This window comes from Pezoporus occidentalis, unplaced genomic scaffold (genome assembly GCF_034315485.1).
Source record: "Pezoporus occidentalis ecotype Australia unplaced genomic scaffold, CSIRO_AGI_Poc_V1 ctg99, whole genome shotgun sequence".
Lineage (NCBI taxonomy): Eukaryota > Metazoa > Chordata > Aves > Psittaciformes > Psittacidae > Pezoporus > Pezoporus occidentalis.
In genome coordinates, this window is record NW_026916358.1 from 2,098,306 (window position 1) to 2,122,080 (window position 23,775).

A 23,775-nucleotide genomic window follows, 5' to 3' on the forward strand; every position below is an offset into this window, starting at 1 on the left:
TTTGGTGAAAAAGGTTCAAGGATTTTTTGACATAAAATATGCTTTAAGATGCAAGTTTCTTGGAGTATCTTCAATGAAACTTTTCACAGGAGACTATTTACCATGATTTTTGCTCTAAAATAACTTCCTACATGCATGTTTTGTGATAAGAATCTAGTTCTATTCTTCAGAGATTAAAAGTTATTCCTTTATTTCAGGCTGTTGCACCTCTAAGGGAGAAAATCAAAGACCTAGAAAAAAGGTACGTCTTGCTAAATTTGGGAAACAGTTGAAAAGCACAGTCTCTGCTCTGTGGTGGTCAATTCTGTAGTTGTAAGTTTGAGAAATGTTTTGTGTATACCCTCAGTACCCTTGAATTTTTATCATATCTAGGTGAGGATGGGACCTTGGATGCTGTAAAACATTAACCCATTAAGGTGTTTAGGTTGATTAATCGTTCTAAAGTAAACCAGGAGTGCTGGATTTTTGTGAAGTTCAAATCACTTGGAGGAATTTGCCAGTTTGAGTTCAAGCTGGTGATGAGATTAGTTGGAACAGACCATGGTTTACTAAGTCCAGCGCAGGTGTGTGCTAAAACATATTGGTTTCAACTTCAAGACTGAAAATACATTTTCCCACATTTCCCACCTGTCATGGTTTAAATCCAGTCAGGCAACTCGTTCGCTCACTCCCCCCCCCCTTCTTTCCCTCCCCCTACTCCTGGAGGGACGGAGAGGAGAATCGAAAAGAATGCAACTCCCACGGGTTGAGATAAGAACAGTTCAGTAACTAAGGTATAACACAAATCACTACTGCTACCACCAATAATAACAACAATAAAGGAAATAACAAGGGAAGAGACTACAACACCTCAGCACCAGCCAACCGATAACTCGCCCCCCCCCCAGCTCGACCAAGCTCCGACCCATACCTCCTCCAGCCCTGCAGTCCCCCAGCCCTTCCAGGGCACTCCCAGTTACCCCCCCACCCTGGGCATGACGTGCTGTGGTATGGAATACCTCTTTGGCTAGCTTGGGTCAGGTGTCCTGTCTCTCCTTCCTCCCGGCTTCCCCTCCTCCCTGGCAGAGCATGAGGCTCACAAACTCCTTGGCCAAACCAAAACATCCTTGTTATCAGCTCTGTTACCAGGCCGAAAGTCAAAACACTGCACTGCACCAGCTACCAAGAAGGAGAAAAATGACTGCTACTGCTGAACCCAGGACACCACCCTTTTCATCAGTTACCGTAATTCAGCTAATGTACAGATTTGCTTGTGAATCTTTGTGCATGTGTTTTGGATGGGCCTGACTGACTTGCTCCTCTCAGTATTTGTGAGTGAACGTGTTACTGTGGATTAAACTAGATGATGCAATTGAGGAAAAGCAGACAACCTTTTGATGAGCTGCAGATACTGAATATCTACTGTAGTTCCACAAGCACCTTAAATTGACGTAGTTGCTTAAAAATAAAAATCCAAGCCTGTTCCATTTCTCCCTGGCTGCTTGTGTCCTCCCTGCAACATGTTTTCCTCACTTTTATGCCAGCAGAATCATGTGAGTGCTGATAGTAAGCTAGCTGGGAAAACCAGACATTTCATTCTCTTTGTTTTTCCTCCCTTCCCAGCTTGGTTACCTTTCCACCAGATCAGTTCTCCCATCTGAGTGTCCTCATGGGCAAGTGCTTTTCATTACAGAATAAGCTCTGGAATAGGGGTGGGAATTTTCCATACGGGCAAGGACACTTGCTTTTAACAGTGACGCTTTCACAGGTGGCACTGTTGATGTCCCAGGCAAACAGCTAGCCAACAAAGCCACAGTACAAAGAGCTGAGTTTGGACTTATACAGGCAGTACCAGTAAGCTTGGATGGTTATGTATGCCATACTGGTGGTTGTATGTTGACCCAGTGGATGGGGGGCAGAATCCCATTGCTCTTAGAGGTATGCTCAGTGCCCACAGTGTTTTGAGTTTTGTTTGTCAGCGAGCAGTTGCCCCTCTTCCTCCCACCTCCTATGCTATAAAAAAAAAGAAAGAGGAAAAACACAGTTGTGAATTCTGTGGGGGTTTTTTGGTGGTTTTTTTTTCGGTGTTTTTTTCCAATTGATTTGAATGATTCAGTGACCTGCCACATGCAATTCATTGCAGTGAGAATACCGATCTGATTGTTCATCCCTTTATAAGCACGCAGACTTCATGGGTTGAACTAGGTGATGTGTTTGCAACACAAACCAAATTGCAGACTGCGTCACCTGTAGTAGTTGCATGTGATGCTACCATACAGATTATAGCAGTCAAATTATAAAGAGTTTATGTGCAAATGAAAGTTTTTATGTACTGTCTGTTCAGTTGACTGACTTAATCTTTTTTGACAGGCCAGTATGTTTTCAGCTTAAGTTGTTAGTAATTCGGGTTATTTCCTTCTGCCATTCACAAAGGACCTTTGTGGAAGGGTATCCTGACTGGCTCTTTTATTTTTTACAGCTGTTATTTTTTTCCAAACGAGCAGTGAGTTGTTGGGTGGAACCACTAAGTTGAAACTTCTCCCAGGAGCCATCTAACTGCTCTTTTCTTTTTGAGTCGTGTTTGCACTGCATTGACGAGTCTTGTTTCAGGTATCTGTTAATAAAGAGAAAGAATGAGAATATTTTTCTGCCTCTGTGTGAGCCAATCTGGGAATTATGCTTTCACAAAATGTAGGCTTTGGGCTCTTTTGGTCCATATCAAAATACAGGCTCTTGTTGTTGGTTGTTTTTTTTTTTTCCAAATAGTGTAGGCATTCACCTGTGCTGGCTCAACTGCATATGGGTTGTTGCAGTTAGTAATTTTTTTAATTTATATCTGAGTAAAGTGACAAAAAATATCTACTCACTATCAGGTGCCTGAAGTCTGATCCAGCTTGCAAAGCTTATTCTCTTGTGTCAGTATGTGTTTGTTTTTTTTTTTACCTCGTAAGATGATAAAACCTGAAAGAAAGCCATCATTATGCTTTTGGGAAACAAGAAAGACAAGGATTCCTTAATGCGAGTCTCATGATGAGATTGATTAACTGAAGCTGAAGTTGGGAAGTTCTTATTAATAATTTGCATAGCAAAAGCATTGTGGTGTAGTTGTCAAAGCAAGCGTTAGGTCAAGATAAACTCAGTGTTGTTGCCAGATGAACATTCAGCTGCATCAGTTCCAGACTCCTACCCAAGCTCTAAGCTAGTACTGGTGAAATGGTAGGAGCAAAAATGGTGTCTCTTTGGCTGCAGGATGATACCATGCTGGGCTAATGTGACCTTAAAATAGTGGTCTTAAAAATGGAAAAGACTGACTTTTACCTTGCATCAAATTATTTGGCGCTTAATTATTTTTTTTCTCCCATAACTCCATAAACCTCATTATTGGTGGATTTGCCTTTCTCTCATTGGAAGGTGGTTTGTTGCATGTCTGCATTACACTTGCACACTGCTGTTTCTCATTGGTTTACCTTAAGTCAAAGAAATAGGGTTACCACTGGTGACCCATGTAGCTATACAAGGCAAATGTAGGTAAATTCTTATTTCAGTCTTCCTGCATGGGTAACATTGGGAGATTCTGTTGCCATATTTCTCCTGTCCAGGAAACTAAAAACAGCTTTTGCTCTGGAATTAAAAGTTGACACAAGTAGAGAAGCATTTGTGCTTTGCCTCTGAAGAATTTCTGTTGAGCCAGTACTGCAAGTTAGAAGCAGAGGAGGTGCTTCAAGGTCAGAAGTGATGGGGTCAGTTTTGTCAGTTTGTGTAAATCAAAAAGTAATCTCAGTGTGAACTCTTGGCATGTATGCCTCCAGCATGCTACCTCCAATTGCATCTCTGGCATGTGGACTTACTGGAGGAGAAGAACAACCATAGTTTGATTTCTGTCCAGTGTTACACTGATATTTAGTTAAGAAAAACTTGAGCTATTAAAATATCACAAAGACTGCAGTGTTACACGCTGAGATGAATAAAACTAAGTTCACACCTTTCACATCTTCCTTTGAAGGAGTTTGTTGCTTTACACAGAATGCATGCCAGTAGGGGGAGAAAGAAGTGATAGAGGCCGTGTCCATGAAATCATCTAAGGTTCTCAGCATCAAGAGCTTAGGAGGGCACCTGAGATCCATGTATCACAGTTTTGTTTTAGAATGTTTTAGTTTTTAAGTTCCTGTAAAGAATAAAGGGCAAAAAAATTAAAGTGACCATCAAAACAATGGTAGTCTAGCTATTTCTGAGAAGAAAATTAAGATTAGCTTTCATACTGAATAAGCTTTCTGGTAAAAGTTGTTGAATATCTTAAGAGTTTCTTCAACATTCTGATTGTAAACTTTCCAATTACTGATTGCTGTGAAACTTTGAGGAGAATTTAAGCTTTATATTGTAAACTTCACATTGAAACGTTGAAAAGTGTTTGAAGTCAATGTGGTAAGTCAACACAAGCTGCTTTCTTTTCTAGTACTTTTAAGAAGGTGGTTTACTTTTTTAAAACATAAAAGAAAAAATAAATAATCCCAGTGACTTGTGATGCCATTCCTGCTCTCAGAATATAGAAGTCAGTTGATCCATTCTGGAAAATCTGTTAAGCAGAAATACTCAAAGCACTTTTTACAGATCAATTTTGATATTTCTCACAGAGCTTTTACTAAACATAGACAATTTCTCATGTTGGCCCAGATCCTTCTTTATTAAAAAAGACTAAACATACCTGTAGCAGAACTTTAAGAATGGGAAGTTGTCAGAGCAGATTTTCGTATTTTGAAGACAGATATGTGAAAGAAGCAGCAAGGCTGAAACTTACATAGTTCCTCTTCTTTGTCTTTAAATGTTCTGTAGTTTCACCCAGAAATACCCACCGGTGAAATTTTTATCAGAAAAGGATCGTAAAAGAATCCTGGTAAGTTGGTATTTATTCAAGGGTTGTTTTGGGGAAATAAAAAGTAAAAGTCTGTGGAATATAATTAGTCTTGTAGGATTAATTAAAGACATGAGTAAATAAGTAAATTACCTTGAATATTGTATGTTGCCCAGGGTTAAGAGTAGTGCTTCACTTAATCTGTGTTGATGCTCTCAAACTCAGCATTTGGATAATAGACTTGGCGCTGGTTTGGTGATTTGACATGCCAATTAAGCTACTGCTCTCTGCTTGCAACATCTCAGGATTGTGTTGCCAAAAGGCCTTTGTGTGTGCTCCCAGATGACTTAAACTTGCAGAGAAACTGGGAAACTTTTTAGGCACTTCTTGACCCAAAGCTTGGGCAAAATCAGGTCATAAGGCTAGAAGAGCAGCTGCTCTGCAGCCCTGTTAAGAAGGACCAGTTAATTAGACCGAGGAAGTGTTCATCTCTTCTCTTCTTTGTTGGTTTTGATATTTTGAAACTTCATAGGTTTTTGGGGTGGAAGAGGAGGGCTGGTTAAGTCAATACAAGTACTTATCCAAGGCATTCTTATATTCAGCAAATTGTGCTGTAACGTCAGCTTCACAGTTTTGTCTACAAACACTTTTGAAATTAGTTGTGTCCTAAATTCTCCCTTGTTTCTGTCTGTCCTGGGGGAAGAAACACGTCTCCCTGATGTTGAAGAAGCAGAGAAAGTATAGCTACTTGAGATGTGCAAATACAGATTATGAACTTCTGCCTCTGTAGTAGAAGGCAAAGACTGGGACAAATCGCTGCTAAAGTGCCTTTCTTGTCTGGTGTTCTTGTTTGCTCTGATTTCAAAATTTTGAAGAAAACCACTGAAAAGATGCAAATAAAAACAAATTTTGTTTCTACTGCTTTATTAAACAGTAGTCTTTATTGCTATTGCAAAACTTCATAAAGAATGTGCTGTCGAATGAATTTAGTTCTGCAATGTTATTCTGTTGTGACAGTCTGAAGGAGATAGACCTCCTGTTCCCTTGTTGAGTTCCTGTTCCCTGCTACTCTGTTCCCTTGTTGAGTATGGAAGATACACTGAGGAAAATAGCAGAGAGAAGCTTAAGTCTAAAAATTCCTAAATTATGTGCTCAGGTGTGCAAGGGTAATGAAGTTACCTTAGTGTTACGTTTTCTGTGTAAGCGAGAAGGTGCTTTCAAGTAAAGTATCATGCAAGCTGTTAATAGGCTATTGAGCTCTTAATGCTAAGTTTTAGGCTTTGCCTCTGAAAAATACTGGATATTTTGTGGAAATCTATTGCTTCAACAGTGATGGCAAGTAGTTGGAGTATTTTCTGCTGACCTGTAGGTCTATAGGGTTTTTTGTGTCCATGTGTTTTGTAGAGTCTAAATTACTAAAAGGAAAGCTGGCCAAAAGGATGAGGGAGTTGTTCAGTTATTTCTTCTCTGTCATGGCTGGGGACTAGTTCAGTGTGAACTCAGATGAGCATTCACGAGCCTCCTGCCAATGTGGGCAAGTCATGATATGACGGTGTTGCTGTCATAATCCTACAGGAAATAACAATCCATGTTCTTTTCAGTAGCTGAAGACAGCATATAAAGAACTCCTGTAGACCTTTCGTGACACTTGGAAATGTCTCAAGAATTGGCAAGCCAAGTGAGCTTTGGTAGATAATGAACTCCATATTTTGTTGATATTGCATCTTTTCCTAGAATCCATTCTATATTCTGACATTTTTTCCTCTGTGTACAGTCTCCAGCTAAAACCCAGAGATACCCACAGCATTGACCTGACCAGTGACAGTTTTAGAAATTATTTTTCATTACACTGCATCTGTTTTGAGGTGACTGCTAGTAGGGGTGGTGTTTCAGCTGAGACTAGATGCTCTGGTACTCTCATTAGAAGAGCTCAGGTTTTCAGCCTGTTGTGCATGATTTCTCTATTTTATCAGTTCTCTGAAGTGGCTAGGCCACAGGCTTTTGTATGCAAGAGAAGAAATTCTGTTAATATTATGGACGATAGTGTTGATATTGGTTCAGTCTGTGGGTTTTTTTTTCCTGAATTCAATATGGTAGACAGGTGAAACCATAAAATAAAATATTTCCTTATTAGACAATAGTTATCTTGAATCTGACTGCAGACAGCAAAAATCAATCTGTGTAATGAATACACAAACTTTTCAGTGCTTCTAGCTGAGGAAATGATCAGTAGTCATACTTGCAACTTTTAGTAGATGATAAAGTTACCATGCATATTGGCACTACTAAGTAATTAAATATTTTTATTAGCGATGTCTTATCAAAGAATGCCTAGTTAAACCTCAGGTGCTGGTGCTTCAATTCTGATACGAAAATGATTCATGTATATGATTTTGTAGATTAATATGTCTTTGTGATTTGCAGGAAGTCATTTAGAAATGAAGTATATTGACCTTGCTTTGAGTGATTACAGGAAGGTTATACAGAGAGCTTCAGTGATAAATCATCTTTTCTTTTTTAATGTAGCCTCAAGTAATGATAAAAACATAATTTACATTTGTTTACTATTCCAGGGGAAATTCAGCTCCTTTTCCAAATAGATCTTTATGTAATACCTGTGGAAGTGATATGTTAATAAAGCTAGATCTATCATAAAACTATTTATGGTTTTAAAGTAATTAGAAACTTCTTTCCAAACAGAATTGGTTTGTGCTTTTTTCTGCATTTTTTTGCTTGCATATAGCATAGCAGTGTGCTGTAAGCAGTGCTTGGTTTTGTTTGGCATTTTCCAAAAGGGAGATCAGGAAGAAGAAACTTTCTTACACTGCAGCAAAGACATATCACAAGCATTGAGCTTCTCTTCTCTGGAATCTTGGAAATAGAAGTAGCAGCAAGAGATTTCCTTGGGCCTCAGCTGAAGGAATAGGTTCGAAAAAAATTTTGTCCTGGTTACCACAGAAAAGCAAACCCCTTGTACCATTCTGCAAGGCTGCAGCTTGCTTCCAGGTCAGAATAAGCTTATGGTGGTAGGTTTTCCATGCATGTTATTTTTCCCTTGGTAAGTGGTGGCACCTGGCAGAGGGCTGTGCTCCCTCAGTTACTGCTCTTCTTTCCTTGTTCACAGCATTCTGTCAGAAACCTGTTCTTCTCTCCTTTCTGTTCCAGGGTAGTAGGAGCCATGAAATTCTTTCTGTCTTTCAAAGAGAGTTCTCCTAAGCCCTCTTTCTCCTTCAGGTTTGTCAAGGAACTGAATCACATACTAAATCTGTTACAAGGAAGTCCTGACAAATCCAGAAGAATACTAAATAGGCCAACTAAATTGTTCTTTTATTAACTGGTAGTTACAGCGTCTTTGACACAGTGGTGACCCTGAATTTTAAATAAGAAAAGCAAGTGTGAGAATGCAAGATGTGGGCATTCAAGTTTTTACAGAAGAAAACAGATGGGGTTTTTTTGGTTGTTTTTTTTTGTTTTTTTTTTTTCCATTTTCTGATAGCTTTTGCTTTGACTTTGTATCTTTTCTAGGCCTGATTGGTTTTGGGTTTGTTTTTGTTGGTGGGTTTTTGTTTGTTTGAGTTTTTTAATCTACTAATCTGACTTTTTTTCAGTAGTAGATGATGGAGGGGTGGACAGGATAAATGTTTAGGGTTTGGCTAGCCCAAAGTGCATCTTCAGGCATCCACATCCTTTTCAACACAGTACTTTGTCATTGTAGCACACCATCTATTCTTGCTTGACAATCATACCTTGTCCTTTTGTTGCTTAGTTAGTTGTCACTGCATGTTACTGCAGTTGAATGGAGATCAAGAGCTGAATCACTTTCAAAATGTGAATTTGATCATGCAGTCATGTAATGTAACTAATGCCACACAGGGCTTTTACAAGTCCATTTATTCTTTGCGAGTGGTGATCTGTTATGAGTGCGTTCTTGAAAACAGCTTGTGAAATGCAGAGAAAATAATTGCTTCCTTGGGTATGTCTGGCTAGATGTGTCGCACAGCTTTCAGTTCTGCTTACTTTGTTGACTGCTTCAATACAGAGTTAGTGATTTATGGTTTTTTTTTAGTTTGCTGTTAAAGTCTGAGGTCCAGAAAGGGAAAAGCGTAATGAACTTCCTCACTGCTTCTGCATTTGCAATGGGACAAGAGTACAAGGTTTTAAATATTTAATTTCTGCTTATTTTTTTGCAGTAAAGCATCCTAAAGCTCCAAGATAGGCAAATGCTGGATAGCAGAGCCAGTGGTGTAGCATAGAATATTTTCAGTTGGAGAGGACCTACTACGATCATCTAGACCAACTGCCTGACCACTTCAGGCCAGAATGATGTGGGATATGGATGCATTAAAGCACAAAAAGAGGAATTTTGGTTTTAGCAGATACCTCAAATGAGAGGTCTTCAAAGAATATACTTCCTTTCATCTTTTTTCCTGAAGGGTGAATGTAGCACTTGGAACAACCAATGTTCTTCCATTTAAACTGGATAAAAGCTGGATTTGACATGTTTGATACTATAAATCTTGCATGAAAATAATGTGGCATTCTGTCATCTTTCTTCTGAGAAATAAGAATTGCAGAAAATTCTCCTCTTACCTTTTTGGGTCTTTTTAGGCCTTGATCCTGCATAAAAGGGCACAATCCAATTTGTAGGGAAAAAAAAAAAAGAAAATAATCTAATCTGAAAAAGGGATAGGCTTTTTTTAGGTGAATGGTTAGCTGAACTTCTAGCCCAACAGTGATGAAACATGTCAAGCATGTCTCTTGAAATTTTAAATGCTGTAAATATCAGGGAAAAAAAATGAGCATGGAAATGGAGTTATTTCCCCTGGAGTAAGCAAAGATCTGAAAGCTACTGTTCTTCTGTCTTCATGTTTGTAGACTTTGTCTGGTGTTTCTGTAAAAAGAAAAAGAAATTTATACCAACTGTCCTAACGCAGATAACTGGAGGAGCAGGGTTTGTGGGTTCTCATCTTACTGACAAACTAATGATGGATGGCCATGAGGTTACAGTTGTGGACAACTTCTTTACGGGCAGGAAAAGAAATGTGGAGCACTGGATTGGTCATGAGAACTTCGAACTGATAAATCATGATGTTGTTGAGCCCCTGTACATTGAGGGTGAGTAGTCTCTGTTTGGTATCTGCACTTTATGGTGCTTTATCCTCCTAAGTATGTATGTCTATAAAGGAATGAAATTTATGAGCTGACTTTGGAATTCATCTAATACCAATATGCTTTGGGTTTTGTTAGCCTATTTTCTGTGACCAGTGTGGAGTGGGAGGTTCAGACAAATTTTGTCTTTGAAATCAGTTCTTTTCTGAGCAGACAGGAGGAAGAGAATCTTAAAAACTTCCTAATGTGACTGGTTCTGAGAAGGCAAAATGACAATCAGTCAGTCTGTCTATCCCATCCATTGTGCCGTGTCCCTGTGTGCCTGCATGAGCTTATGCACACTGTCTGTGGTCTGGATACATCATGAACTGAGAAATTTTAATTCAGGGCTGCAGCTGTGTGTGGTCAGTTGAGAGGAGACTAAGCTCTTTCAGAAGGCAAATCATCTCACTTTGCTTAGTTGCCTTAAGTGTCTTCTGTGAGAAACATTGCTCCTACTTTAGGTACAGGCATTGCACAGCCTCTAGAATAGGAAAAGAGCAGCATTGAATTTCCCCAATTTTCAACCAAAAAAAAACCCAAGAACTCAGACTGTTATGCCAGATTGTAAAACAGCATAACATAGCTGCATTTGAAAGAGACATGCATTTATAAACTTCTTTGAGAGTATGTAAGTGTATAGTGAATCAATAAAGATGTTACTCAAATTACACTGCAGTTCTGGTGGGTTTGCTCCATCCCTTTAAAACTTTGTTGCGATATAGGTGTTGGATTTTTTTAAACAAACAGTAAAGTATCTGGGGTTGTATTTTGGGGGGATTTTATTTTTTTTTTTAAATTCTTGCTGAATTCTAGTAGGTGGAATTTCACAGGGAAAACCTCTAGCAATTGCATCTCTTGTATTATAGTGCTTGTGATGAATTGCTGACACCAGTACTGAAACAGTCCTGCAAATACATCCTCCTCTGCTCTGACAGTGCACTGGTTCAGTTATTGCATGTTATTTTGCTAAAGACTTGTTCCTTCACTGACAGGATAATGGGGCTAGGATCTTATTAATTGCCTCCAGGTGCTGGTAGCTTATACCTCAGCCAGTTCATTTTGTCAGCTTTCCTAATCTTTCCCGTGTTACCTTCTTGCTGACTGATCACATTTGGGACCTTCTCAGGGAATTATCATCATTGCTAATTCTGTTGCCCAGTTATTAGGCACTAATGAATGGGAATTCTGACATCCTTCAGCTACCTCTCCCATGTTCTATGTAATTAAGACACCACTTCCCCATTTTCTACTGACAATTTATAACATGTTATTCAGTGGGTAGTTTATTGAATATCTTCTCATCCTCCAACAGTGTAGATTAAAGCTGGTGCAGCTAAATGTTAAAAAAAAAATAACTCTGATATACTAGTGTATATATATGTACATGATAAAACTTCATTTTGTTGCAGAGTTTATAGTCCATCTGGGGGGGTGGCAGAAATTAGGCAGTGAAACATAGTTATTGTAACAGATTAAGAAGTTGGCATATGCATCAATACATTTTAGTTCTAGTTTCTCCTTTTTACTTGTAAATAGAAGTTGGAATGACTGTTATGACAAAAGGAGGTTTGTATCTAAAGAATTCCTGTTTATTTGCTGTCCTTTTAAAACAAGGTCATATAAGGTTGTTTGACACTTAAATTTCAGAGAGAATAATTGGTGCTTTAGTTGTGAGAGACTTCATTCCTGATTTAGAAAAAACAATGCTTGCACTTCTGATATGGAAAGTGAGTTTAGTCTCAAGACACATAGCTTCCACTAAATCTCTCGATGTATTTTTCTTTTTAGCTTCACAGTGGTGCCTACGCACAATCTGCCATGTCTGAGTCATTATCTTTGATCCATTACATGACATGGCACTCAGCATTCTTGGATCTTAATCTAGATTGGCCAGAGACAGTAATAAATCACCTAAACACACATTTATTATTCCTGCGATAACTGTAGTTGACTATAGTGCTGAATGACTTTCTCCTCCACCACCAGGATTTCCTTTGCTTCAGCATTCGTAGATGATGTCAGTAGAAAATGCACAAGAGCATAGCTTTCACTTAAGTTTTTTCAAGTGGAAAAACAAAGGTCGCGAATTCTTTAATGGAATGAAAGTAATTTAGGAGTCTTGAAAGACAGAAAAGGGGGGGGGGGGAGGGATTAGTTTGCATAATAGTCATATTAACCCTATTAAACCTAGTGGTGTATAAAAGAATCTTTTATTACTCTATATTATCAATGAAAAAGTATGGAAGTCCACCTTACCTTATTCTCGGCCCCATTCTCTACATTCAAGATTACAAGCTCCTTAAGATGGTTACTTCAGAACACTGTGGCTCGTGTTCCTGCAAACCGTAGTATAAAGACACAAAGGTGCTAGTCGGAGAACAAATGAGAATGAATACTTGATCTGGTGTTACTGTGATTTACCCCACTTCAGGGTAATAGATATGATTACAACTGAATTTTAAAGCCACCAAATTATGAATTTCTTTTGTGAAATATGTTTATAATATGTTTATGCTTGAATATGTGTGGATATAAAAAAATCCCCAAAACAACAAAAAAAAACCCTGAACAAAACCCAACACCAACCCCCATCCCAAAAAAAACTTTTCTTTTTTTTTTTCCTCCTACTGCTTTCACAAATTTGAAAAAAAACAGGCCTGAAGATGCTGCAGAGGAAATGAACAAGGAAAACAGTTGGCTCAGTTGTACTGACTTAATTTTCCTAATCAGAAATGCACAGGATGTTCTGAATGCTTTTGTCATTGTATAAAAAATGTAGTTTAAAGATTTTCTTCTCCTGGAAAGATGTTCATTGTAGTCCTCAAGAAATAGCTTTTAGACATAAGGCTTCTAGAGCCTTATCCTTATCTAGAGATTATCCTTTTTCTTTCCAGTTTAATTGGATCACACTGTCCACTTTGGTTTTGAACCAAAGGAGCACAGTTGCAGGAATTTTGTTGATAGCCTCCAATGTTTCACTTTTTAAAGAGGAGCTCTTGGTAAAATATCAGTACAGTATTTCTAAACCTGCAGTCAGTGGCAGCTGGAGGCAAAATAGGTAATTTCTTTTTGTAAAGAACAGTTCCTTTCTCATGCTCAAAGACTGACTTGTTAAAAGCAAGTACACTGCTGAACTAATGTAACATGATGTGAAAGAAGAAGTGTTTGTTAGTAGTAGGTAAGGTTGACCCTTCCATCACTTATGTCCTGAGATTAATTGTAATAATTGATGTGAAGGTCAGTCAAAGCTGTTTGGTTTTGGTCTTGTTTTTTTGTTTTTCTTTATTAATACTAGCAGTCCAGTTTCTGGCAAAACATTCCTTAAATGCTGGCTTTATTTCCAGTGGCTGTTGTGAATGCAAAGGTAGTTTAGGATTTCCTGACTTTCACTGAAAAGCTTACAAAATGGTAGAATAAAACATATTTTGTGAATTGAGAGAAGTGCTGTGAGCATGTGGCATACATAGTCACAAGGAGATGGGCTTTCAGTTTTCAAAAGGTATGAAGCTGTTAGTAACAGGCACATAGGTATATGAAATAACATTATTTATAGAACTTTTAGTAGATCATTGGCTTGACTGGGACTGAAAATGCTTTTTTTTCTTAAGGATTTTGCTGGATTTGGGTCTGAGTTGCCTTTAAGGCTAAAACCAACAGTCTGACAAAATTGGCCAAAAGAATAAGCTATAGCCTTCTTGTGTGTAACAGCCTTCCAGAAGTCAAAATTATAACATTTTAGTAAACACTGTTTTACAGCATCACAGAATTGTTCAGTCTCCAAGTCATTTCACAGGTAACTTAAGGCACGTACAAATACAGCTTCTAATTTTTTATGTGAATGCCTTCAGTACATTGCTTTTCTTTTGCTTCAGTACCTCCATCCCAGATTTTTATTTCCCTAGTCTTCATTCCCTCTGACAGATACTTAATACATTCAACTTGAAGGATTTAAACTGTACGTTTAGGCAAAGTCATGGCAAGGCAGAAGATATGCTACTTAATTTTGTTTTTCTGGAGCCAAGTGCAGTGGTGCCTAGGTCTCTTCTGAAGCTCTTCAAAACTGCTCCAGTACAATCAATATGGTAAACCTTCATGATTTTTTTCTAGTTTGCCTTAAGTTATAGGCAACACTTTTAACATAAGGAAATTAATTTGGATTTGTAGTCTTTTTTCTTTTTTTTTAGCTCAGTGCAATAGAAATGTCTTGCTTCACTGTGTCACCTTCTCTGGCCTGACCTACAGTAATGGAATTGGCATAGCTATTCGTCACAAGAAAAGTCCATATTTTTAAGCCATAGAAACTTGTTCGTATGCTTCTGATCAAAGCTTTTCTGCTTGGTACTTCCTGACTAGTAAGTACAATGATGGATGCAGGTGGTTAGTGGACTTAGTGACCTGTTTAGTCTTTTGTGGTACCATGACACATGTTAAAGGCAGAAATTGAAGACTAAGGCCATTTCTTCACAGAAAGGAATGCAATTTCCTGTTGTAGGAAAGGTGATAGACTCTGCCTCTATTATTCACTTAGGAAGCATTCAGAACCCATGCAGTGATATAGTTGAAAATCAGAGATGAATGACATGAAGGAAGGTAGTTTTATTGCAATGTTTTGTAAAAGTGAGGTGTTACACTGAACGTATTTGTTTAGCATTAAGGAAAACACAAGACCTAACATTTGTGTCTGGATTTGGGTATTACACATTCCATTACAGGGATTTTTGGTTTTGGGGGTTTTTGTTTGATTGGGGTTTTTTTAGCTTTTCACATAGAAAAGGGTACAACTGACAAATTCTAGTTGCTCTTGATCCTGCAATATGTTACTAAAACTTTATGTTAATAATAGATTTCCTGATGGCTTGAATGCTCATGCCATGTCTGTGCTATTTTGAAACTAATTACTTTTCTTCTTTCAGCAAAATTGTAACCTGAAAAAATTATTTCATATTTATCACTAATCTGCCGTCCTGTGCTTGATAAACTACTTGCTGCTGCATTCACAGTGGCTTATAAAGTTCTAGCCCCTGATATGCGTTACATGCAGAACTTGCAGAATTTTATTGTTTGTTCTTTTCTGGTCCTTACATATCTACTTTGCACAACCTTCCACACAGTTATTTTCAACTAATTGCACGCAAGGTTGTCAGCCAGACAAGGTGGGTGGCTTTGTCTGGCATGTCTGGTTGGCCTGCTGAAATCTTGAGACAAAAAAAAAAAAAGGGATTTTTTAGACCTTACAGTTAAAAGAGGGAAGATGCAAGGAGAAATAATTGTACTTCCCTTGACATCTTCAGCTTGATGGCTCAAATGTGACCAGTCTGGGGCAGAAACTTAGTCTTTCCACCCTTCTGAAATGTCCGGTGTTCCCTAAATATTTTGGAAAGCTAGTGATGTTTTTAGTTGGTCTGACGCTTGATACCCTAAAGATTCCTGCCTGGGCAAGAGGGTAAGGTCCTGGAGCTGCCTGGCTCCCTGTCCTTTTGACCCAGAAGACGTCTGTCTGACACTTGCCAAATGCCCCGTCTTCTGTCTATCTGATAGTTCTGCTCTGGCTGAACCTTTTATCACATAGAATCATAGAATAGTTAGGGTTGGAAAGGACCTTAAGATCATCTAGTTCCAACCCCCCTGCCATGGGCAGGGACACCTCACACTAAACCATATCACCCAAGGCCTCATCCAACCTGGTCTTGAACACTGCCAGGGATGGAGCATTCACAACCTCCTGGGCAACCCATTCCAGTGCCTCACCACCCTAACAGGAAAGAATTTCCTCCTTATATCCAATCTAAACTTTCCCTGTTTAAGTTTGAACCCATTACCCCTTGTCCTGTCACTACAGTCCCTAATGCAGAGTCCCTCCCCACCATCCCTATAGGCCCCCTTCAGATACTAGAAGGCTGCTATGAGGTCTCCATGCAGCCTTCTCTTCTTCAGGCTGAACAACCCCAACTTTCTCAGTCCGTCTTCATACGGGAGGTGCTCCAGTCCCCTCATCATCCTCGTGGCCCTTCCCTGGACTTGTTCCAGCAGTTCCATGTCCTTTTTATGTTGAGGACACCAGAACTGCACACAATACTCCAGGTGAGGTTTCACAAGAGCAGAGTGGAGGGGCAGGATCACCTCCTTCGACCTGCAGGGGTCCATTTTTGCCTTTGTGCATATGAGAAAAAGTACATTGAGGCAAACCACAAAGGCAAGACTGTAGTCCTTGCTTACAGACAAGGAAAACCATCTTCTTCACCCAGCTCCTTCTCTTTGCTTCATTTAAAAGCAGTTGCCAGGTGGTAAACAAAAGGAGGAAGAATGACTTGGAGGAGGAGAGTGCTTCCTGTTTGTGTTTTTGCTTTCTTTTTTTTTTTTTTTTGAGGACTCTTCATTACACTTGGTTTCTTATTTAAAGATAAATAAATAAATTTGAAGGTCATAAGGAACCTTTGGTGTTTTGTTTGCCTTTGTTTCTAGCTAACAATTATATCACCACTTGAATAAACACAGGCCTAACTGTATTCAACAAAAATGGAAGATTTTTTGTGTGTATGCCATGTGCCATTAGGGGAGCTGCTGCTGTAGGAGCTGCTGTGTGTAAAATACAGCAGATACTTAAAATGCAACAAAAACCAAGTGCATGGATGGGGAGGAAGGAAAGTGTTCACTTTGCTTTGACAGGCTAGGTTTGGGCAACGAATTACTGACAGGCCACAGTGCTTTTGAAGCGACATTTTTCACTCTGCAAAAATTGCACCACAGCTTGTTGAAAATGAGATTTAGAAAGGGTTGTGTAGGAATAGGTAGAAAGAAATGGCATAAAGCTCAGGTCAGAGTTCAACTCTTGAGTTGGCTGCAGGTGACTTCAGGTATTGCTTTGTTCATTTTTTTGAGCCACTGTGCTTAAATTACCTGTTACCTGCAAGCAGCAGTCAGCAGCTTCTCTGAATGTTTCTTTTATCAGCTTCCAGTCTACCCCTTTTCTTTGATTTCATGACAGTATCATGCTATGAGAAGGGGCCTCTCATGTTCAGAGGCATAATATGAGGCAGTCGGGGCTTATCTGTAAGAGGCATGTCAAAGTTCAGTAGCCAAATTAAACTGTACTCCATGCTGTGTCCTTTGCATTATTGCCCCAACGCAAGAAATCCTATAAAATAATGTGTTAAATTTTATTCACTGCTTAAGTCTACAGTGTCAACAATGACCAAAGTAAGGACAAATTATTCCATGTCACACATAACAATTAACTATCTTCATGTTGCAGACAAAATCCTAAAAGTTTCAGTTGCATTAGCAATGCAGGCAGGGCTTTGGATCGAGCCTGAGCTGGGAGCTCACTTCCTCCAGCACTTGCTGTGTGAGGCTGTTACAACACCCAACAGAGAACTGTTATTGCTGTCATTTGCAACTGCTTGTTAGTTAAAAAAACACCTCAGAAGATAGTTGAAAATGTTTGAGTGTACCACTTGAACAATGGTGTCCTGTTCTAGGCAAGACAGCCTTGTGCCATGCAGTATTGTTTTCTGTCAGAATAGCAGCTAGCCTTGACTTCTCCAGGTTCTTTCAGGTTTTGGTGTCAAGTCTTTTTAAAAAAACAAACTTCCTTTTGTAACACAAAGAAGGAATTTCCCTTTCTTCCATCCTGTAATTCTAATTCTTACCTCACCTTTTCACTAATTTTCTTGGGTTGACCTTGGTGCAGGGGATTTGTTCTTTCTTAAGCATCACGCTCTTTCATTGGATCTTAGCTGTAAATTTTTTTGGCATTTGCTTATGCATGGTTTGGGGTTCATCTGGTGTTTTTTGTTTGGGTTTTGTTTTTTTTTTAGTAGTTCTTGCTAACTTTGATTCATGTTACATCCATAGGTAGCAAGTTCTGAGTTCTGATGCTTGGAAATGCAGAAGGAAGTACTTGTTTCTCGATTATAATACTCTCTCATTTAATATATTACATGGGAAAATAACAACACTTTCTTCCCCCCCGGTTTTCTGTAGTGGACCAGATCTATCATCTAGCATCTCCTGCTTCTCCTCCAAATTACATGTATAATCCTATAAAAACATTGAAGACCAACACTATTGGAACATTAAACATGTTGGGTAAGTAGAAATCTTTTTTTCTTACTTAACTTGGTTAGACATAATATAACCTGGACAGAGTTACTGAGGAGTGGGGAGGATGGCACATGTGAGTTGTACATTTCAAAAAAATGGTTCTTTAAGAAATATAAGGCAGGGGGTGTCCCTCTTTGTAGACTTTTGTACTTCTTTAAATATATCTACAGATGAACTCTGACAACATGCAAGCTTGGCTGTCAAAGAAAAAGAAATTCCTGCCTGTAACTTGGCTATGGAGTGTGCTGTAATTATAGAAGTCATAGGAACAGGTAAAAGCATGGGATTTTTATAGCAAAGTTGTGTTCAGGACAGCACTTCTCACTTCGATAAAGTGGAACATTCCCACATATACCATGAGTGACTCTTTCTGTCCATCACAGCAAACACTGAACTAGGTCAAACATCATTGGCTCTGTAAACCCTGAACATCAAGAGTACTGTACGCTCTTGTTCATGCCTTGGCTAGCAAATTCTGCAAGAATGTTTAATGTCTGGCTTTGTGCTAGGTAAATTCAAGGCAGCATTTTCAGCTTTGTCTGTTGGTTTGAATGCTGGGGATGGGCCTACTAGTCTTCCTTACTTTTATTTCCTATCTTTTCTCCTATCCGTTTGGCATATCCTGAAACTTGAACTGGTTGTCAGTGATCCTAAGAGTTGTTATGAGGCAAAAAAATGCCTAGACATTAGGTCAGCTGAGTTTCTCGTTTGAGTGGTACTCAACTGAATACAATTCAGAGAATTAAGTGAGTTAGAAGCTACTGAGGTACCAGACAGTTGTACAGCGTAGGTGAGAGATTTCTTTGGTTGGCCATGCCAACTTGAAGGCCAGAAATGGAGTGCAGAATAATCTTGAGTAATGGGTAGGATTATCCAGGCAGTTTAAAGGGGCATAAGAAAGGGAAAATGATTGATTTTTGTCCTATAACGTGTTATTCTGTATGATTTTCTTTATGTAGCTTATCTTTAAGCGTTGGTTATCATAATATATTGTGATGATTTTAAGATCTGGATTTCCTAACTGGAATGATTTATGCTTCCTTGGCCTTTATTTAGGGTGTAATATATTAAGTCCTTGGATCTTGGTTCACTGTAATTTAGTCCCAGAAGTAAACACATCTTATTCTGGGTGCTGCTCCGCTGTTTCTCAAGTTTCCTAGCTTTTGAGTGGGAGCTATGGATGTGATTTACAGGTAGATTTATCTAGTGAGAGAAATTAAATTATCTTTAAAAATATGTAAAATAGAATTGCACTGAAGCAGTTAACATGACTGAAAAATACCTGCACTTGTTCTAATTATGTTGTTCTTTCCCTGGTGCCCAAAATTTAGGGTTAGCTAAACGTGTTGGAGCACGGTTGCTGCTGGCCTCTACATCAGAGGTATATGGAGGTAAGAAGGATAAAAGAGTGTTTAGAGCTCCTGAAATGTGGCTGTGTGAAAGAGTATTTACAAACCATTTGTCAGATGATAGAATGATGAATTTTCATCACTGTCTTAGCCTGATTTCTTTATCAGGTGTACTTCTGTTTAAAATGTAGGCATTAGTACTTGCATTAAATTTCTAGTCAGAGTGGTGGAAGTAGACTTGGACTGTTGTATATAACTTTCCTATGTCTTTCTTTATTTTTTCCAAAGGTCTTGTGCGGGACTTTGAGTGTTGAACTCTTAATTAAAATCAGGATGCCATAATTAAAACCTGTGAAGAAAGAGAATTTCATTAGTAAATCTGCATCTCTCTTTCCATTCATTTATGAACTGTATTGTTACGATTTAGCAATCACTCTGGTGTGTAAAGAGATAAGGACATAACCTCCAAGCCAAGAAAACAGTCATTGTGCTTGCAGGCTCCTGTAGTGTCTTTTAAAATGTAATATTCAGCAATACTACCATATCTTTACATCTTTTACTGTTAGTAAGAAGTTAATTAGTGAGAAAATGACTGATAGAACTGCTAGCTGGGTGCAGGAAGAATCTGAAGAACTTCCTTTGGGCATGTAACAGACTGTGTGCCTACTAGAGAAACTTCCTGCTGTTGTGAACTCTTGCCTAATTGATAACAACAGTGTTGCAAGATTAATGAAGGTATGCAGGCAGAGTCCCCCAGCTCAGCATCAGTAGTTGCAAGAGTCTAGTCTTTAAACCGCATCCAATCAAACAAAAAAATACTGATCTTTGTAACAAAACACAAAGCTTTGTGAGGAGAAAGTGGGGAAGGGCAAAGAACATACCTCAAGGAATGTACTTGCTGTGGATTAAGTTCAGTCAAGAAGATTGAAAGCAAATACCTAAGCAAGAGATCACCAAGATGACCAGCCAACCAAATAAGCAGCTTGAGCCTGTGCAGCATTCCTACTGCCTTCTTTGCCTTTGATTGTCTATAGTCAGCCTACACAGAATAAAATGGTATACCCAAGGACTGCTCTATGAGCAGACTCCATTCTGGAACAGAGCACCAACAGGCAAAAAAGAGCTTGAGTTTTGGAGTCTCTTTGCTCTGCTGCAATCTGTCTGCTGAAGTGGAAACCTGGAAATTTCCGTTATCGGGCTTTGTTGTGTCAATAAATTCAGTGTAGCAGGGGAAGTCTACTTACATTATACTCTGACTAAAAGGGCAAAGTAATTTTGCTGAGAAATGAAGGACAGAAAATACAGTCAGAAAATACGTTAGCTGTTTCCACAGGAGTTCTCAAAGCAGTATTGTATAGAGAGTTTCCATGTGCTTTGTAGAGCTGCCTTTGCCAGAAAGGAGAGAGAAACTGAAGTGGCTTCCAGATTACAACACCTTTTGGGGCCCTATTAAGAATGTTGTATGCTTTTATAATCACATAAAACTTCTCTGCATTTACCATTGCTCTGTGGCTCTCAGCCAGAATTCATCTGTAATCATGTCTCTAAGCAGCGTATGCTTAGGATAAACCAGAAGAGATATAGCAAGTACATTGTGGTACATTTCTTCATTCTTTAAGAAATGCAATACTTCTTTTTTTCCATTTTTATTTCCTTGTTTCTTGTTTTATAAAACTTGAAAATGCTTTACAGTTTTTTCCAAATACAGTAAAAAATGCTGCCTGCATTATCTGTAATATTTCTTCTGGATTACGTTAGATAAGAGTCGTGTTTGTGTCCTTGAAATTGTCTGGTTTTGCAGAGGAGTTAAATTTAATCGTCTGTTCACACACAGACGATTTTTTTTTAGGGGAAAGCAGGTGATGGCTGTTGTTTGCTTGTATTCAGTTATCTCGCTTGCCATGTCTTCTTTAAGTGTCACTTTCATGCTTCCAGTGCTTTAAAGGAATAGTGTTGAAACATATTTTTTTTAAATACATAGTTCAGAGAGAAGCTGTTGAATTATATAGCATTGATGATCTACTGGAAGATTATATATAGTCACCTTTTTGCTAGAAGGTCATTTAAGGTGTTTTATTTTTTCCCATAGATCCTGAAGTTCACCCTCAAAATGAGGATTACTGGGGCCATGTAAATCCAATAGGTCCAAGAGCTTGCTATGACGAAGGAAAGAGGGTTGCAGAGACCATGTGCTATGCATACATGAAGCAGGTATTAAAATTGTATGAGATTCAATGGGTTCTCTGTAATTAATGAAGGTTAAATGTATGGTAAAACTGGAATATGTGCATTTTAGGTGGAAGAGGAGAAATGAGAATGTCTTCACTAGGAAAACTCATACTGTAGTTGCAAAATCCATTTTCTTTAATACAAAAGTTTTATAGCATCCATCTATTGTGTTTTTTTCAGATGAGCAGTGTTCTACAAGAAAATGTGCTTTATTCTTCTTATTAGATGTGTCTTTCAGTATCATAGTTTTTAGACAGGTTAAACTGAGGTGACCTTCCTAGTTTTGGGAGCTAGAGAAGAGTTGTTTCAAGTTGGACCTGTACGGAGAAGGGCTTTGCTGAATAGGGCTATTACTGATAAATGTAGAATGCTTAATGGCATAATTGAAATCAGAATATACAGATAACAATTAGGAACTTCTTCTGTGAGTACCTACATAAGAGCAAAATATTTTAAATCACCTTAGAAATGTTTTTAAATTATGTAAGGATAAATACAGACCTTAATAGAAGATACGATGAATTCTTAGCTATATAATGCACTTTTTCAGACAAATACAATAACCTAAGGTAGAAATACAATTTAAAATATTTGTAAAATTATACATGCCACTTTCTCTGGGTTTCATAATTAACAAGTAGAATCTCATCACTTATTAACCTGGCATCCACTCTTTACCTGTATGTGAGTCATATTTAATTGCTGTCTCTGTGTGTCAAACTAAAGTCATATCACTGTTTCTCAGTGTTTGTAACCTTAATGTACAAAGATACTAATCAAATGTAGTATATTCTGTAGAATAGAAATGATGAAATACTAAGTGCTTTTAAAAACCTTGAATATAGAATTAAATTTAATTGTTAAGACTGTAGGGATAGTGCTTTAGTACAGAGGTGGTAGTAAATTTTCTCTTCTCTTCTGCCAGACAGAGAAGGCAGAGGTTTGTGTCTCCTTTGCTCTCTCTTAAATCGTTTAAGGTCCAGCATGGTGGCACTGCTTTTGTTCAGGATGATCTTCTGTACTTCACTGTAGCAAAATATTCATCATAGGCCTGAATATTGTATTTTTTATGAGACATTATTGTCCTGTAGGGTGTATTTTTTTTGCAAGTTAATGGTACACACTACAGTATTATTTTAGAAAGGCAAGACTGTAGGTCATTTTGAAAATCGTGGACTGTATCTTAAAGCCACAAGATGAGTCATGATACTATACCATAAATTTTATGCAGGATTTACAGGGGACAGTAAAGGTTTGTAAGGTGGAACTGTGGTGCACACATGCATTAAGTGAAAACTCATGATGCAAATGAGCTATGTGTCTTAGAGGCAGCTCTAAGAGTCATTTCTTGTACTTCATTATAGGTTAGTGAAGTTTGCCCAAACATGTCCCGTATTCATATATATTCTGAAACACTGTTGAGCTGGTTTGGGGGGGGTTCTTTTTTTTTTTTTTTTTTTTTTCAGTTTAGATGTTACACTGTTATTAACGGAGGAAACTTTAGGAGGAAAGGTCTGACTTCTATGAAAATAAGTATTACATTTTTAAGAGGATTTTCAGATCGGAGTGACTTGGCCCAAACTAATTGGATTTACATGATTTCAGGCTAAAATATTTCCAGGGTCTTCTCAGCTTCAAAAAGAGAAGAAACAAACAAACTTCTCTCTGTGTTTTGTTGTTGTCGTTTCTTCAAAAGATTTCAATCATCACACACATTCCTATGTACTTTAAATACCTAATCATCTTCCCAAAAAATATAAAATAAAATTTGACTTCTGTATTATAGTTCCAGGCAGGCTGTTTGAATCAGAACAGTTCTTGAATCTAGTCAAAGATGACTCCTTATTCACAGCTGTTAGAATTCCTCAGTAGCTTTTCCGACCAAGACCTTTCTGGTGCACTCTTTTTTGCTGGCAACATTGTTCTTTTCACTTATTTTGACCCTGTGAATTAAGTATTTCTTGACTTCATCTCCTCTTTACACTGCTCTCTCTAAACAAGCCCAGCAGTACTTCCTTATCAAAGAGTCCAAGGGCAGTAGTAGCATTCAGTGCTATGTAGGCATCTGCTTGAAATGAGAGCTGGGGAGTGAAATATTTGCTGAAGAAAAGCAGG

At 38.3% G+C, this 23,775-nt stretch overlaps 1 protein-coding gene across 3 annotated transcripts in view; it reads left to right on the forward strand.

The window, feature by feature from the left end:
- The window catches only part of UXS1 (UDP-glucuronate decarboxylase 1), a 60,552-nt gene that overhangs the window by 18,235 nt on the left and 18,542 nt on the right, over nucleotides 1-23,775 (forward strand). The window contains exons 4-9 of one of the 3 annotated variants that reach the window (XM_062606989.1): nucleotides 198-241; nucleotides 4,810-4,870; nucleotides 9,763-9,943; nucleotides 17,963-18,067; nucleotides 19,414-19,473; nucleotides 21,521-21,642. In XM_062606989.1, the coding sequence (XP_062462973.1) occupies nucleotides 198-241; nucleotides 4,810-4,870; nucleotides 9,763-9,943; nucleotides 17,963-18,067; nucleotides 19,414-19,473; nucleotides 21,521-21,642 (573 nt within the window). Of the gene's footprint in view, nucleotides 1-197; nucleotides 242-4,809; nucleotides 4,871-9,703; nucleotides 9,944-17,962; nucleotides 18,068-19,413; nucleotides 19,474-21,520; nucleotides 21,643-23,775 lie in introns of those variants that run through there. The other 2 variants (XM_062606990.1, XM_062606991.1) reach the window with 2 other exon arrangements.